A 13,695-nucleotide genomic window follows, 5' to 3' on the forward strand; every position below is an offset into this window, starting at 1 on the left:
TTGGTTTATTGTGCACATTGTTCTGTAGGCCAGTCCAAGGTGTAGAGACTGCAGATGTTTTGAGGATTATAAGAAAGCCAAGTAGTCTTCTGACTACACTTCATTAGCAAACTGCTTTTTGCACAATCCTTTATTTGAACAATAAACAAAATAGAATGCTGGAGGCTTAAAATTAAAAGACAGTATAGATTTTGTTTTCAGGTCAATATCCCAACAAGTCCCAGCAGACAATAGTGTTAGGAGCACATACTGAAAAGAAAGACATTATTGAAGCATTTCACCAGCACATTTCCTGACCAGTCATAAGAAAAGACTGAGATAAAAATGTGCACAACAGAAAGCCAGACTGCTTAAGGTGTCCATGTCAAAAGTCCCAACTTCCAAACATTCTTCAAAGGGAAAGGAAAATATGCAAACCAACAATGTCACAATGAGTGTAGAAATGACTACAAAGCCAGTAGCACAATTGAACTAACATTTAAGTTATAAGGAGTATCAATCATCTAAACAGAACATCTCAGTTCCATGTATGGAATGAGTCGTGTGGACTGTGTGATGAGGCATGGCAACAAAACCTTGGATGTCAAGGGCAAAATAAAGTTTGGATATTAATTGCAGGAAAGGCAGCAGGGCCAATATGACGTTGTCCTTTGGTTTACCTGGGAAAGGTTTATAACTTTACAAGCCCACAAGAAAAAACTGTATTGAGAAAAATAGATCTGCACCAAATAAAGAATGTCATGTCAGATGGGAGGTAAAAACAATCCATGGAAAAAAAAATCAATTTGAGAAAATTAAATTTAGTTCTTATAGGACTGAACTTAATCCCTCTACCCTCTGTAAAAACATGTTAAAGTAAGCGATGGGTTAAATTAAGTTCTTCCACCTGTTTCTTAAATACATGCTGCTATTGAAATATGGGGGAAATTATTTCCCACTGCACCATGTCTGTGGTCAGAAGCAGAAAAGTGGACAACCACCTTCGAGAGGGCCCTATTCCCAGCTGTGTACCTCGTTTTAATTGATGGCCAAGTATGTGTGAGAAGGGGAAAGTCCGAAAAGAGCAACACAGTTTGGATGAGACGGCAGAGAATGATTTTCTTTGGAAAAGGATCCACTTTTAAGATGGAAAAAAAGACCAAGCATACAAGCCTAAGTCATGATGAACTACTCTTTTAGCCAATTACTTTCTGTAAAGTGTTAATACTGATAGATTCCAACACTGGTTGGAATGAAATGACTCTTTAGCAAGAACCAAACAATTATGAAACGGGAAAATGACAAAAAAGGAAATAAATATCAAGCAAAGAACTTGTTCAATTTTATTCATTGTTGTGCTTTAGCCTGGGTAATTTCTTTCAAACACCAATTCAAATGCAAGTATATTTCAGAAGGGAGAGAGCATGGGGACATCCAACAAATGATCAATGACAAAAAAAAAAACTAACATCTTTTAATAACTCAAACAAAAATCATCACAATCAATGAATGATGCAAAATCAATGTCTTGAACAAAAGCAAACACGATTTCCTTTTGTGCGCATATCGGGGGCCTTGTTTAGAGCTTAGCACAGGTGTCGTCCCACTTCCCCTCAACAGTCAGTTTCCCTCGTCTGGGAGGAACTTCTGAGCCACAAAAGAGTAAATACAGAGGTCAGGTACATTCCCCTAACACTTTACAGACATTAGACTTACAGTTGCCGCCCGATTAGGGTTAGACTCGTACACTGAGTGGAGAAACATCACATATTGAACCTAAGGCAGCCCCCGCTTTCTGCTGAGTTGGGGGTAAAGGGGTGATGTGGCTCAAAACTACATTGATAAGCCACCTATACACAGGTGGAACCTTTAGACCAGTACAGAAAAAAAAAGGACAAATGAAGAATGGGGTGAGAAGGAAATGTACAAAGTAAACAAGGGCAGGTTTTTGCAATGGAATCTGTCTTGATTGGTTGCCATCTCTCCAGTGCAAGAACTCAAAGCTTGAAAACCAGCACAGCCCTCCGGGACCCAAACAAGTTGTCAGTCACCTAGATTTATTTTTTTCCTTTTTTTTTTTTTTCATTTTAGTCTAAATATTTGCAAAAATATGCATTTGCATGTCCATGTCTTTTAATCATCAATCAGTTATACTTTGTGCACAGAAGCTTATTTTTGTTATCACTTAAATTCTAAAGCGCATTAATATTTTTAGATAGTCGTTCTAATTCTAAACCCAGATACCATACAAGGTTCTCTCAAACAAGGAGGCTGTTAAGTTCCAATACAATGTAGCACCTCCTGTCTTTTTTCCTCTTTTTTGATGGCTCAAGTATTACCTAGATTTAAAAGCATCACAAAAGTGAGGAAATGGAGGAGGAGGAGGAGGAGGTGGCGGCAGAGAAGAGAATCTCGCCTTGGGAGTAGAGACTCATGATAATGCTGTGTAGTTTGCTGGTGCTGGGCCTTTTCAATGCACGAGGGCAAATTCAAAACAGGCTTTTTCACTGCTGCAAATTCATTAGGCCAACAGTTCTCCTTACTAAAAGGCAAAACACTGATATTTCTATGCCATTTCCTTAAAAAAAGGTAATCAAAACAAGAGAGAAATTACCCCAGCAGTCCAACTGCAGCCTGATATGGTAGATAGTTCTTCCTGCGTGTGAATCCACTGTTCCCTATCTGAGCCAAGCTGTGGGCTCAGTCAGAGGTGAGTCTCAGGTCCCGACCTGTAACCCCACCCCCACCCCTGTCTATTCAACAGTCCTTCCTTGCAGCATTAAAAACAAAAACAAAAACAAAAAAAAACAAAAACAAAAAACAGCAGTGGTGCACAGAGAAGAGAAAGCAGTCACAGGGAATTCTTTGTGAACGCAGCTTGTTTCTGTTCTTCCAAAAAAAGATACAAGGAAAAAGGTGTTGGAAAAGCTGGTTCTCTGGAAAGCGGGGACGAGGGGGAGGGAGAGGAAAATCTTGCAAGAGAAGAAGTTGGGCAGTGTTCCTGTTCATTAGTTTGGTGTGTGTGTCTGTGTCACGTGTAAATGTATATCTGCGACTGTATTGTCAATGAGTGCATTTTGAGCATGTATGTCTTCGTGTCTGTGTATGAATGTGAATATATTCGTGTATGTTTGTGTGTACGTCGGTTTGTGTGTGTGTGAGTGTGGTGTCTACAGCAGGTCGACGCGGCGGTAGTACAGCAGGTAGGCGGTGCGCTCTGCAGTCTGCTTAACCACCTGGTACTGGTTGATGACCCTCACTGTCTGGTCGTCGATGCGCAGCCAGCCGTTTAGACCGATGTGGAAGACATCCGTGGTGTAATGACCGCCTGTCGCGCTGTTCCCATGGTGATAGACAACTGGGGGAGTGACAAAATAAAGATTAGGAGGTTGTTGTTTTTTTTACCTGACTCACCCATGACTTCAAAGTTGGCCATTCCTAATACACGTGTCAGCAGCTTTTTACTCCAGGTAGTACTCACAGTCTAGTGCCCCACAATGCTGTGCAACAGCTAAAACAATGTGAGGGATCATTCAAAAGTCTAAACTAATGGAATATGAGCCAGGGAGAGAAAGGCAATTTTGATGGGAGGGGCGCGATTGCTAAAAAATCTGATGGTTTTATTGGTTGGAAATGTATATTTACGCCTACAAGTGTAACATGAGGTCACCATGAAAGATACTGTTTTCCAGGAAATAAAAGTAATGGGAGTTCATTTCTTGGGGACTTTAAGGACACTTGATCAGGGCGGATGCTTGCTGTGACGGGGGCTTGGACCTGGGCCTTCTAGTTGAATCACACTGCTACTGACTATGCCAAGCTGCTGCCCCTCAGGTTGCACAGTTTATCAGTTTTGCTGATTTATTAAGGCCGATTAGCACCTAAACACTGGTAATTGGTGGATGCGAGTGCCGATTACACTCTATTGTGTTTAATAATGTTCCATTCTGCTGCTCACAGGAGCTGCCTCTCTTGAAATACTTGCTTTGTCTTCTCCACATGGAAGTTTTAACAAGGCAATTATAGTTGAATCCCTCATTCTGTGTGTAAATCTTAGTAGGGATGAGGGATAGAAGTGATATCCATTAGTAACTCTAGCGTTTCAATTATAGTCAATCATGATTAGTACTCATTTTGGCATATTTTGCTTTAGTTAGCACACATTCTTCAACTGCTGTCCTATGCGCTCGGTGATGCTCATCTGTAAATTGTATGTATTAAAAAAAAAAAAAAAAAAAGAGGAAAAACAGAGGCTGATTAATTATAATTGGCTTTTTTCCCCTCTGGAATTAAGTATTTCTTGGAAAGCTGACAAAAATAGTGGGGTATTCCAAAAAAGCTTTTCTCATATTTATTGTGTTCTCAAAGTACTTCCTGATGTCAAATGAAGAACTGCTTCAAACCAGATGTATTCAGTTTCAATACGGATTGGACAGCCGTTCTAAACTGCTCTTGGCAGCATCATTATTTGGGTGGGTGAAATATTCAGATCATGATGAATTAATATCTGTCACAGCGACAATATGTTGAAAATAAGAAGCACAAAAATACATACAATCAGTTGCAGCACACTTATTGCTGTGACTGATGCAGAAAATATTATCACACCTGCAAAGAGCCTGTAAGTTCTTTGGCCTTTCACGACTTTGCTCCGCACTCCAGAGGACAAGAGATCTGTAAGGAAATCAAAATTAGGCAAATCCACTGATGACACTAAAGAGTTGTAGGGTATCACTCACATTATAGTTAAATGTAGAATGTGGTGAAGCACAGTGTTAGCCTGTTTTTTTAAGATGAATAGGCTGGAGAAAATTCCTCATCCTCACTCATGAAATTTATCCCATACTGAGGCTAGAGTTGTTACGATGGGAAGTGGAGCCTTGTGTACATGGTTCCTAAATGAAATAGGGCTGCAACGATTAGCTGACGTCATTGACTACATTGAATTTAGAATAATAGTTGTTTTAACATGGCTGCCGCGAGCCCTGACCCCGAGTATACACAGGAGAATTACAAAAGACTCTGACCCAGAGTGTCCAAAGTATGGGAATACTGCCAACAAAAACCCAATAATGGGATGCTTTGTTCCCTGTGCAAAGCTGCAGCAGCCCATTACAAACAGAACAAAAATCCCAGTAGCATTATTTGAAGCACATGATGGCGCAGTTGCATGGCAAGTATTATCCAAGCTAGGTTAGCCCAGTAATCAGACAGCGAACTGGCTTGCTCTATTACTTTATTACTTGCTTTATTACTATCCAAATTGCTGATACAACATTGAAAATGGATGTCATGCATTTCCCAGTCTGCCCTAGAAATCAGCTTTGTCCATCGCATGAATGCTACAGTGCCTGTACACTGAAATGTATATAGCTTCTGACAGCCATAATGCAGTACCTTATATGGGCTAAGATCAGGCAATATGCTGAAATATAGTTTGGTTATAATGACGTATTCCACTATTAAAATTCATGCTGACAAACTGAAATGTTCAATTGCAAAAGTTATTTTATTGCAAGTCATTCAGATCCATTAATTTATCAATTCATCAGTCAACAAAATAACCAATTGCATCAAAAATCTTTAGTTGCAGCCCTAAAGTGAAACTGGATGGATAGAGGTGTCCCTTTATATGTTACAGGCCTATTATCAACTTGGTGAAGGAAATTTAAAAAACTAGTGACGTTTAGGTGCAGAGGGAGGTAGACGTCAAGGATGACAAGAGTTCTCTCTCCATTTGTCTGTATGCTGCTGGTTACACACTTGTGGAGCAGGAGAGTGGAGTAGGACTTATGAAGTGTGAGGCAAGATGGAGAGCTAGCAAGTTACCATTAGAACAGAGATCGGAAATCACCTCTCTACTGTGGTGTTGTGACTGAAATACCACCTTTCTAAATGTAAACACTGTTCATAAACTTGATGTCAGAAGAGTGAGTTATAACAATGAAATGTGTGCACCAAGAGTAAGTAGGACAACTTAAAAGGACTGGTGTGTTTAGCAAGGTGGGGGTCCATACCTTTGCTGATTTCCAGGTCCACGGGGTAATCGATGTTCTTGATCAGTTTCTGGCAGCCTCCAGTCTTTTCAAAAACAAACCTCTTGAGATGGAGCACCAGCACAGGAGGCAGCTCTTCCAGAGTCACCCTCCGACTGATCTCGATCTAGAGGGGAGAAAAGGAGGACAAGAGAGACAGAAAGAGGTGCAGAGAGAGAACACACTGTAATAGAATAAAGACATAAATTTCCCGCTGTGGGACAATAAAGACCTGAATCTGAACATTGCGCTGGAAATACTTAGAAGAAATCAAAAGGACAACAAAAGTTCATTTCTAACCCTACACTAAAGCCCCATGAAAACGAAACTAAACAGCAGAGAGAACAGAACAAGAACAGAACAGGATGAGAGCACACCATTTATCAGAAATGCAAGAGCATGTTGAGAGCTTTGATCAATATCATGAATCACTTTGTGGGCTTTTAAAAGTGCCAGAGACCCAAACTTTACTCTCTCTGAAACAACAAAAAGTAACAACTGTAGACAAGAAAGATAGGTCCATTAGTAAAACGATGGCCAATGTACAGATGTAGAGCAGCTGTAACGCTTAACTAAAATGCAGCTTGAAAGTTCACTTTAGTCATACCTCCTGCTTGGTTTTAGAAGTGTAGCCCTGGACTGATTCCCGTGCCACCAAGGTTTCCAGAGCCTCCTGGACAGTGCGGATCTTCTCGGATTGGATGTCCAGCTGCAGGGTGAAGAAGGGCTGCAGGGTGGCCGACTCCTTAGAGTTTTGTTGGTACACCACCGATCTGACAAGGAAACAAAACACACAAAACACAAAGTTAGATATCCTGAAGAAATACTGGTTAGACATAAAGGACCATACCTTGTGATTCTCTATGATCTCACACTCAAGGAAGATTCATGGTGTTTACCGTTCATGTTGACCCTTAAAGGGGAACAGGATTCAGAATACACCCAGTGTGCAAAATATTAGGACTCACTTTATTATTGAGTTGTACCCCTTACTCACCCCTTCAAACCTTGGCCTAAGTGTTTCAATGTTTACAAAGTTTCTTTAATCTGTCTTTTCCTCATCAGCTGCATTTGCCTTTGCCATGTCTGAAGTAAATTTAAGGTGAGAGTTCGGACAACCTGGGTCAGATTGTGTTGGTGGGAGAAAACCTGATGATGTGATAACAACACGCAAGAAAGTACTGCAATGAAGGAAATGGCAGCAAATGGTAAAGGAAACATTGATCTTGCGACTGAGGTAACATTAACAAAAATCAAAGGAATAACTTTAGTTAATAGAGGCTCACTAGTATAGTAGCACTGTCAAGTAGTTAGTTACATCCAAAGAGAACTAATGCTTAATTTGAACAGTAATGGTGTTCACACAGCCGCACAGGGTGCCTGCAGCAGGACTGACTAACTGAGACAGCTGTGTAAGTAATCTATGTCCGGTAGCCTGCTTTGTTTTAGCATCTCTAAATCAATTTCTGATTCAGTGCATGCGCGTATTGGCCTGTTGATTGATAAAATACAACCTAATGCATTATGCAATAACAGAGCCCTATAGAGGTCAGTGTTGTCAGATAGGACAGCCATCGATCACTAACGTAAAACTTCCAATTACTAAAACATTTCTTCTTGACCATTGCCTAGCTTGCTGCCCAATTAAAGATATTCATCCTGCCATTGGCTAGTGTCTATCTGGGGGTTGTGTGAGAGTTTTTTGTTATTCATTTCTGTCAGAGCACACCAACTCTGCTTTGGTCGTTTGTGACAGACCTTTTGGTTTAAGAATTAACTTTTTGATTTGAAGATGGTATTAAACTCTTTGGCACTGACTAATGGCAAACCAAAGATGACCATTTTGCACCCTGGGGGGTTTTCTGAAGTTATGATACATTTTCTTGTACAGAACTCAAATGGTATAAAATAAAGCTCAACTGAATCTGAAAACTGAAACATTCTGTGGATCTACAATATCAAACTCTACCATTCCCCATCTATGAAGTAACTGATGGCATCCCCCTTTAAATTATACTCAGTGTGTGAATATAATTGATCCTTTAGTCCTTCAAGATTTAAGCAAAGGTTGACACTGGAATCACAAGTTGACAAGGCCTTTATTAATTATTCCAAGCATATCCTGATTGCAACATTTGATCCAGAAGGTTTGAAAGGAAAAAAATACCCAACATGCTGGCTGCTCCTGAGAGTGGAATGGTCACACTAAATGACTTCAAATTGGGGAAAATCATTTCTAAATTGTTGCAGTGATTCCCCAAGTCAAACCAATTACTCTGACTAGTGGCTGAAAACGTCCATGGACTATAGCCAAGCTCAGTGGGTGTACACTACACCACACTCTGTAAACGTACACCCCTGTACTCCATTGCCCTCTGGTTGCAACCGTTTCTAAGAAAATAATCCTCTGAGGTTCTGTGCAACCAGGACAGACCAGGAGCATGCCAGACCAGAACCTCATAGAGTACCGGTATGTTATTTAGGCAAGCTACACCCTCACAGGTTCTTAACTTTCAAACTTGTTTTGTGATTCTTTATTTGTGAATGTGTGCCCCCACGTCTTGCTGTCGAGGCTTCTGACCACAAGCGGCCCACAATGGCTGTTATTCTGAAGAGCTGCGGTGCTGGTTGGAGGCAGGCTAGAGGCGGCTGGTAGGCCCGTTTGTGATGGCACCATGAACAGAGGTTGAAAGCTTGGATGGAGAAGCTGTGCAGGCAGCCCAGGGGGCGCAGATTAAGACGACGCAACTGTCTTCCAGCTCTCGTGTATTACCGGTCAATGAAGCCACAGCCGATGAAAATAATTAAATACTCAGTGGCTGACTATCACTTTGGTTTTGGAGAAACAGGTCAGGTGTCAACAAGCCATGAGGATTTCTTCATATACTTGGGAGACATCAAACTAACTCGGCTTTTACTCTGAGAAACTCCTCACAATTACTGGTACTACGATCTGTCAGCTTACCTGATGTGCCCACCAAATATATCAGTGATAGGTGTGCGGACAAAGTCAGCTTGGCGAGTGATGGAGGTCTTGTTTCGGGGGCCAACTTGCTCCCACTCATCCTCGCTACCTTCTTCCTCCTTATCAGCAGCATCTTCCTCCACACCTGGCTGGGCCTCTGGGCCATTGGGTGTGGGAGCTTCTGTTTGATAAGCACAGGAGAAAATCACTTCAGAGGTCCAAACCAAAAGTACTACAAATTAGTAGACTAGAAAAAACTAGTTGTAAATTGACATGTGCGTTTGTATTAAAGCAACAATTCACCCCCAAATGAAAATTATGTCATTATCTACTCAGCGCCACATGCAATTTTGTAGATCAAACACACAGCGAGTTAACGACTGCTGTTCTGTCTCAGCTGTTTCCCAAACAACTGTTGAATGAACCTGGTTGTTTACAGTTCTAAAAAGGGCATAAAATGACTATAACATTTCTAAACAACTAGGCCAAAAGAGAGCTTACTGTGCTAGCACACGCTGCCCTCTACTACCTCTATTGGTTGGCCAGTTGTAAACAGAATCAGCCCATTTCCTTGTTTTGGTTGACATACCACACAAGAAGTTACCGTTTCTTCAACCTAGAATAATGCTACTTAATAGGGTAAATATAGCTTTTTTGCGCAGTGCAATCATTTGGCTACAAAACACCAGGGAATTTGCTGCACGAGTTGTTTAGATAAACGTGAAGGTTTAAACAACCAGACCCTGTTCACTTTAATTGTTTGGGAAAAGGCTGAGCTAGATCTGCTGTCACCAACTCACTTTGCACTTGATGGTCATAGGACATTAAATGAGGTTTCAACTGACATGGGAGTGAGTAGATAATGACAGAATTTTTCATTTTGGGGCGAACTGTTCCTTAAATCAAACACAAGGAAAACCAATGGTGTAGAGGAATGTGAATTCAGTTATATATTCATAATTATATTATCTGCTATGTGATATGACATATCGCACTGTTGGAAGTGGTGGAAATCAAAATGCTTACTCTCTTCCTGAGGCGAGATTATTTTTTTCAAAGCCAGCATCTCCTCATGCAATCCGTTGAGGGTGAAGCCAAGGTACTCCTCCGCATCCTCTTGTCGACCCTGAGAGCAGAGCACAGGGTCATCAGCACCAATTAAAACGTACCGCCATGCTCTCAAACACAACACTATTGACTCAGCATGTGCCTGCACACACACGCACATGCATACTCAGTCACACACCTGAGTAAGCATAGACAGGGAAGCATATTTCACAGGTGAGACAAGACGAGTTTAGACCTCATGAGAAACAGGGGGTTTAATTAATTTCAACCATAAAAATTAGAATCAGGATTGACTCAGCAGGTGCCGTGCATGGACTCCCTTCAGGTGTCTTGTCAAATTCTGTTCCAGACTATGCAAAATGTGGGATTTTGAAAAACATGTGAAGAACATTCCCTTCATTGACTGTCCGTTCCAGAACACCTATTCAAAGAGTGTGATGATAAGAAAAGCCTGTGCAACACGCCATTACTCAGCAGTTTGCAGAGATTCCTGAGGCAGCACAGCCTACCTTCTCAGAGAGACTTGACTTGATTAGAGTGAGGAGCCTATAAATGTAAGTCGGTTCAAAAGGTACACCGGGCCGAATGTCTTTCATGATCTTGTCACCAGCAGCTGTGGACACAGAAGACGAACCACATTAGTGACACTGACCAAAAATGCAACCAAAGTACTTTGGGGATGCGGTCTAACATCTTACCTTGCTGTTTGGCTTTAGATGGCACAGGCATGTTGTTGAACTCATTCACAAGCCGTACACTGTTAAGGACAGACAGAAAGGGTGATGTCACTGGGCAAAACACATTTTGAATAAATTGCATTTGGCACTGCATCTTGATATATTGTTTGATATCAACTTGCACAAACATTACTTACAAGTTGTCTATCATGGGTGTGGAGGTACATGGCCTCTGCATTTCATTATGCAGAGGAATGGACTTCATCAGGTGATACATGGGGGGGCACGCAATCAGGGCCTGCAGGGTCTGAGTGCTCAGAGTCAGGGAGGAAAATATTCATGTAGGAACAGCAGATCTACTATAATATTAAGCATAGCATAATGCCATCTTTGAATTTAACCATTTAAACTGTGGATCAACTTAAGGGAACGCTTAAGTTGCCAAGGTTGAAGGGTTAAGTAAAACAACTATCTGTATTCTAGTTCAATGCCATGCTTAATCTGATTCCAGTGCTTAAGTGACTAATATATTGAAACCCTTGTAATTTTGCTATCACAGTAGCCTTCCATCACTATTATAATGAGGATGTCTTTAGGAGATACCTTGACATTTTGAATTTTAGTTGGTTATTTTTCCTCTTAATGGACACAGGAAAAGGTTTCCATAAAATAGCGAGGCAACATGACTCATTGATACCATGCCTGCAGCTAGCCATGTCTTTTGGATTGAAAGAAGAATACCATTTTCCTGGCTTTCCAGGAATTATCCAGGCACCCGCCCCATCTCACTCCTTTGGCGAGTGTGTGGCAAAGAAAAGCAATCAACTAAAATTCGCAATGACAGTATTTCTTTAAGGCCCCTATCAGCTTACATGGGACTTGATACCATTTACCAATACACAGAATTTGATTCAACTATCCCTTGTGCTGTTTGGGGAAGCACCAATGTAAAAAACGAGTTATGCTACCTACATTATAACACCTAAACATGTAAACGTATAAACACAGTTTTGAAGGGTTAAAAATAAGCCATTGCAGACAAATAATTCAAAAACAAGAAGCTGAATAAAAGGATACAGCGTTGATATAGCACCAGTTTCCCTTGTTGATCAGTCCTCTTGGTTGCAAAGACACTGGTTTATGTATCAACTTCACATTCTCAATAAGTTCTGGGGATTCAAACAAATAGACAATCTTCTTTAACAGGTATCCCCATATAACTGCAACATACATTGGACACCTGAGGCAAGGGTATCATTTGTGAGTACATATACTTTCAGTCATCAACTCTATGTGGATGGTGAAAGTAGTACACTATTCCTGGATCACATGAAAATTGCATTTCATTTTAACAACAAAAATGTCCCTTCTTCCACTCCTGCCTCAAATGACAACGGCACAAGAGACTGGCTGAATCGAAGCAAGGATATGTTGTACCACGCCTAGGAAGGGAGGCTGTCACTTAAAACACAGCTCCCATGGTAACGTGGACATAAATTAACACAAGTGATGAAATAAAAATCAGCTTAACAAAAAGCATAACAGTGGTTTTCAAAAGATAATGTCATTGAATCTGCCGAAGTACGTAGGGCAGCTACAGCTGGGATTTTTGCAAGCCAAGACTAATCACTATGCATCTACATCAGCCAATACAAATCATCAGTAGGTATGTTTGGTGAAGCTATAGTGCAGAAATGGCTCAACTGGCTCACATAACTGCTTTGTGATTAAAGGATATTGTCACTTTGGAACTGGGTCTTTATTTTCCTAGTTTTTGCCACCATGACAATTGTGTTCAAAAGTTTGTCACTTACTTCACTGTAGAACTTTCCGTTCATCATTGTGCAGAGTAATTATTTAATTTAAGTTCCAGCAGTCCTGTTGGAGCTTACTTTGGCCCTTGAGTGTGGATTGGAGAGCAGTGGACCAACGTAAAGCTCAACAATGAAGTGAGTGATAAAAATTTTAACACAATCAAACGTCATGAAGGCAAAAAGTAAGAAAATAAGACCTAGATTGAAAATAACCGTTGTCATTTAAATAGATGAGATCTGGCACTGAGGTGGTAGAATTCCACATTCATCTCGTAGCATTTAGAATGAATTTACATATAAATGATTTCCATTTTTGCTTTGCAAAACCCCAATGAACTATCAGAATAGGCCAATCACTGGCAGACTGATCACTGAGCCATTTAGTGATCAGATATTGTGAATATCAGATATTTATCAATGGCTAATCAAGCTTTGGATCCCATGTTAGGCAGCTAACAAATGACCACATGGCTTTCTGTCTAACAAGTGTGCTAAAAAGTAAAATACGCTGTCAGGTGAAAACCTCATATCTCTAAATGTAAAGTTTCAGGAACTAAGAAAAAAAGTTGTTTTTAACTTGCTGACAATGCATATTGACTTTATCCAATGGGTTTTGAAAGGGTTTCATCAGCCCAAGAGGTCAGAATTTTCTCAGCCCACAGAGGATTATGTGATCCTTCAATTGAATTCAAAACATGAATATCACCAAAACTGGAGTTACAAGGTTTTCACATGACAAAGCGATATGTGAAGAGACTGTGTGCTGCAAGTACATATTTTAGAGTATAAGTAGCATCCTGTTAAACTTTTGTGCAAAGCACTCTGGTGAGAAAACATGCAACTGTCTAACAATTAGTATATGTGCAGAGACATGGGACTCCCTTTAAACTGTTCATAACTATGCACAATAATCAGGTTTATCTGAACAGACAAAAGTCAAATACTGCACACTGCTGTTAGGAGAGATGGAAAGTCCCAGTTGCTAGAGGCAAGACAACTTGAATGGCACAGCCACGATTTAAAGGATGTTTTATCAGAGCAAATTAAGACCACTAATTTATATGTTGTTTGTCGCTTGTGTCTGTGTGGAACACTTCAAATAAATTTAAATTAAATTCTTCTCTAATCACACCAAATTGTGCTTGCCAGTGTGTCCA

At 40.5% G+C, this 13,695-nt stretch overlaps 1 protein-coding gene across 5 annotated transcripts in view; it reads right to left on the minus strand.

Moving 5' to 3' along the window:
- Positions 1-1,305: 1,305 nt before the first annotated feature.
- usp10 (ubiquitin specific peptidase 10) overlaps positions 1,306-13,695 on the minus strand; it is a 29,993-nt gene continuing 17,603 nt past the window's right edge. For all 5 annotated transcript variants that reach the window (XM_071905340.2, XM_071905339.2, XM_071905338.2 and 2 more), the window contains 10 exons: positions 11,802-11,893; positions 10,922-11,031; positions 10,746-10,804; positions 10,557-10,660; positions 10,006-10,105; positions 8,980-9,160; positions 6,622-6,787; positions 5,997-6,141; positions 4,588-4,653; positions 1,306-3,337 (listed from right to left, as the gene is read on the minus strand). In XM_071905340.2, coding sequence (XP_071761441.1) covers positions 3,150-3,337; positions 4,588-4,653; positions 5,997-6,141; positions 6,622-6,787; positions 8,980-9,160; positions 10,006-10,105; positions 10,557-10,660; positions 10,746-10,804; positions 10,922-11,031; positions 11,802-11,893 — 1,211 coding nt within the window. In that variant the 3' untranslated portion in view covers positions 1,306-3,149. The remainder of the gene's footprint in view (positions 3,338-4,587; positions 4,654-5,996; positions 6,142-6,621; positions 6,788-8,979; positions 9,161-10,005; positions 10,106-10,556; positions 10,661-10,745; positions 10,805-10,921; positions 11,032-11,801; positions 11,894-13,695) is intronic.

The sequence above is a fragment of the Centroberyx gerrardi genome, chromosome 1 (genome assembly GCF_048128805.1).
Source record: "Centroberyx gerrardi isolate f3 chromosome 1, fCenGer3.hap1.cur.20231027, whole genome shotgun sequence".
NCBI classification, from domain to species: Eukaryota; Metazoa; Chordata; class Actinopteri; order Beryciformes; family Berycidae; genus Centroberyx; species Centroberyx gerrardi.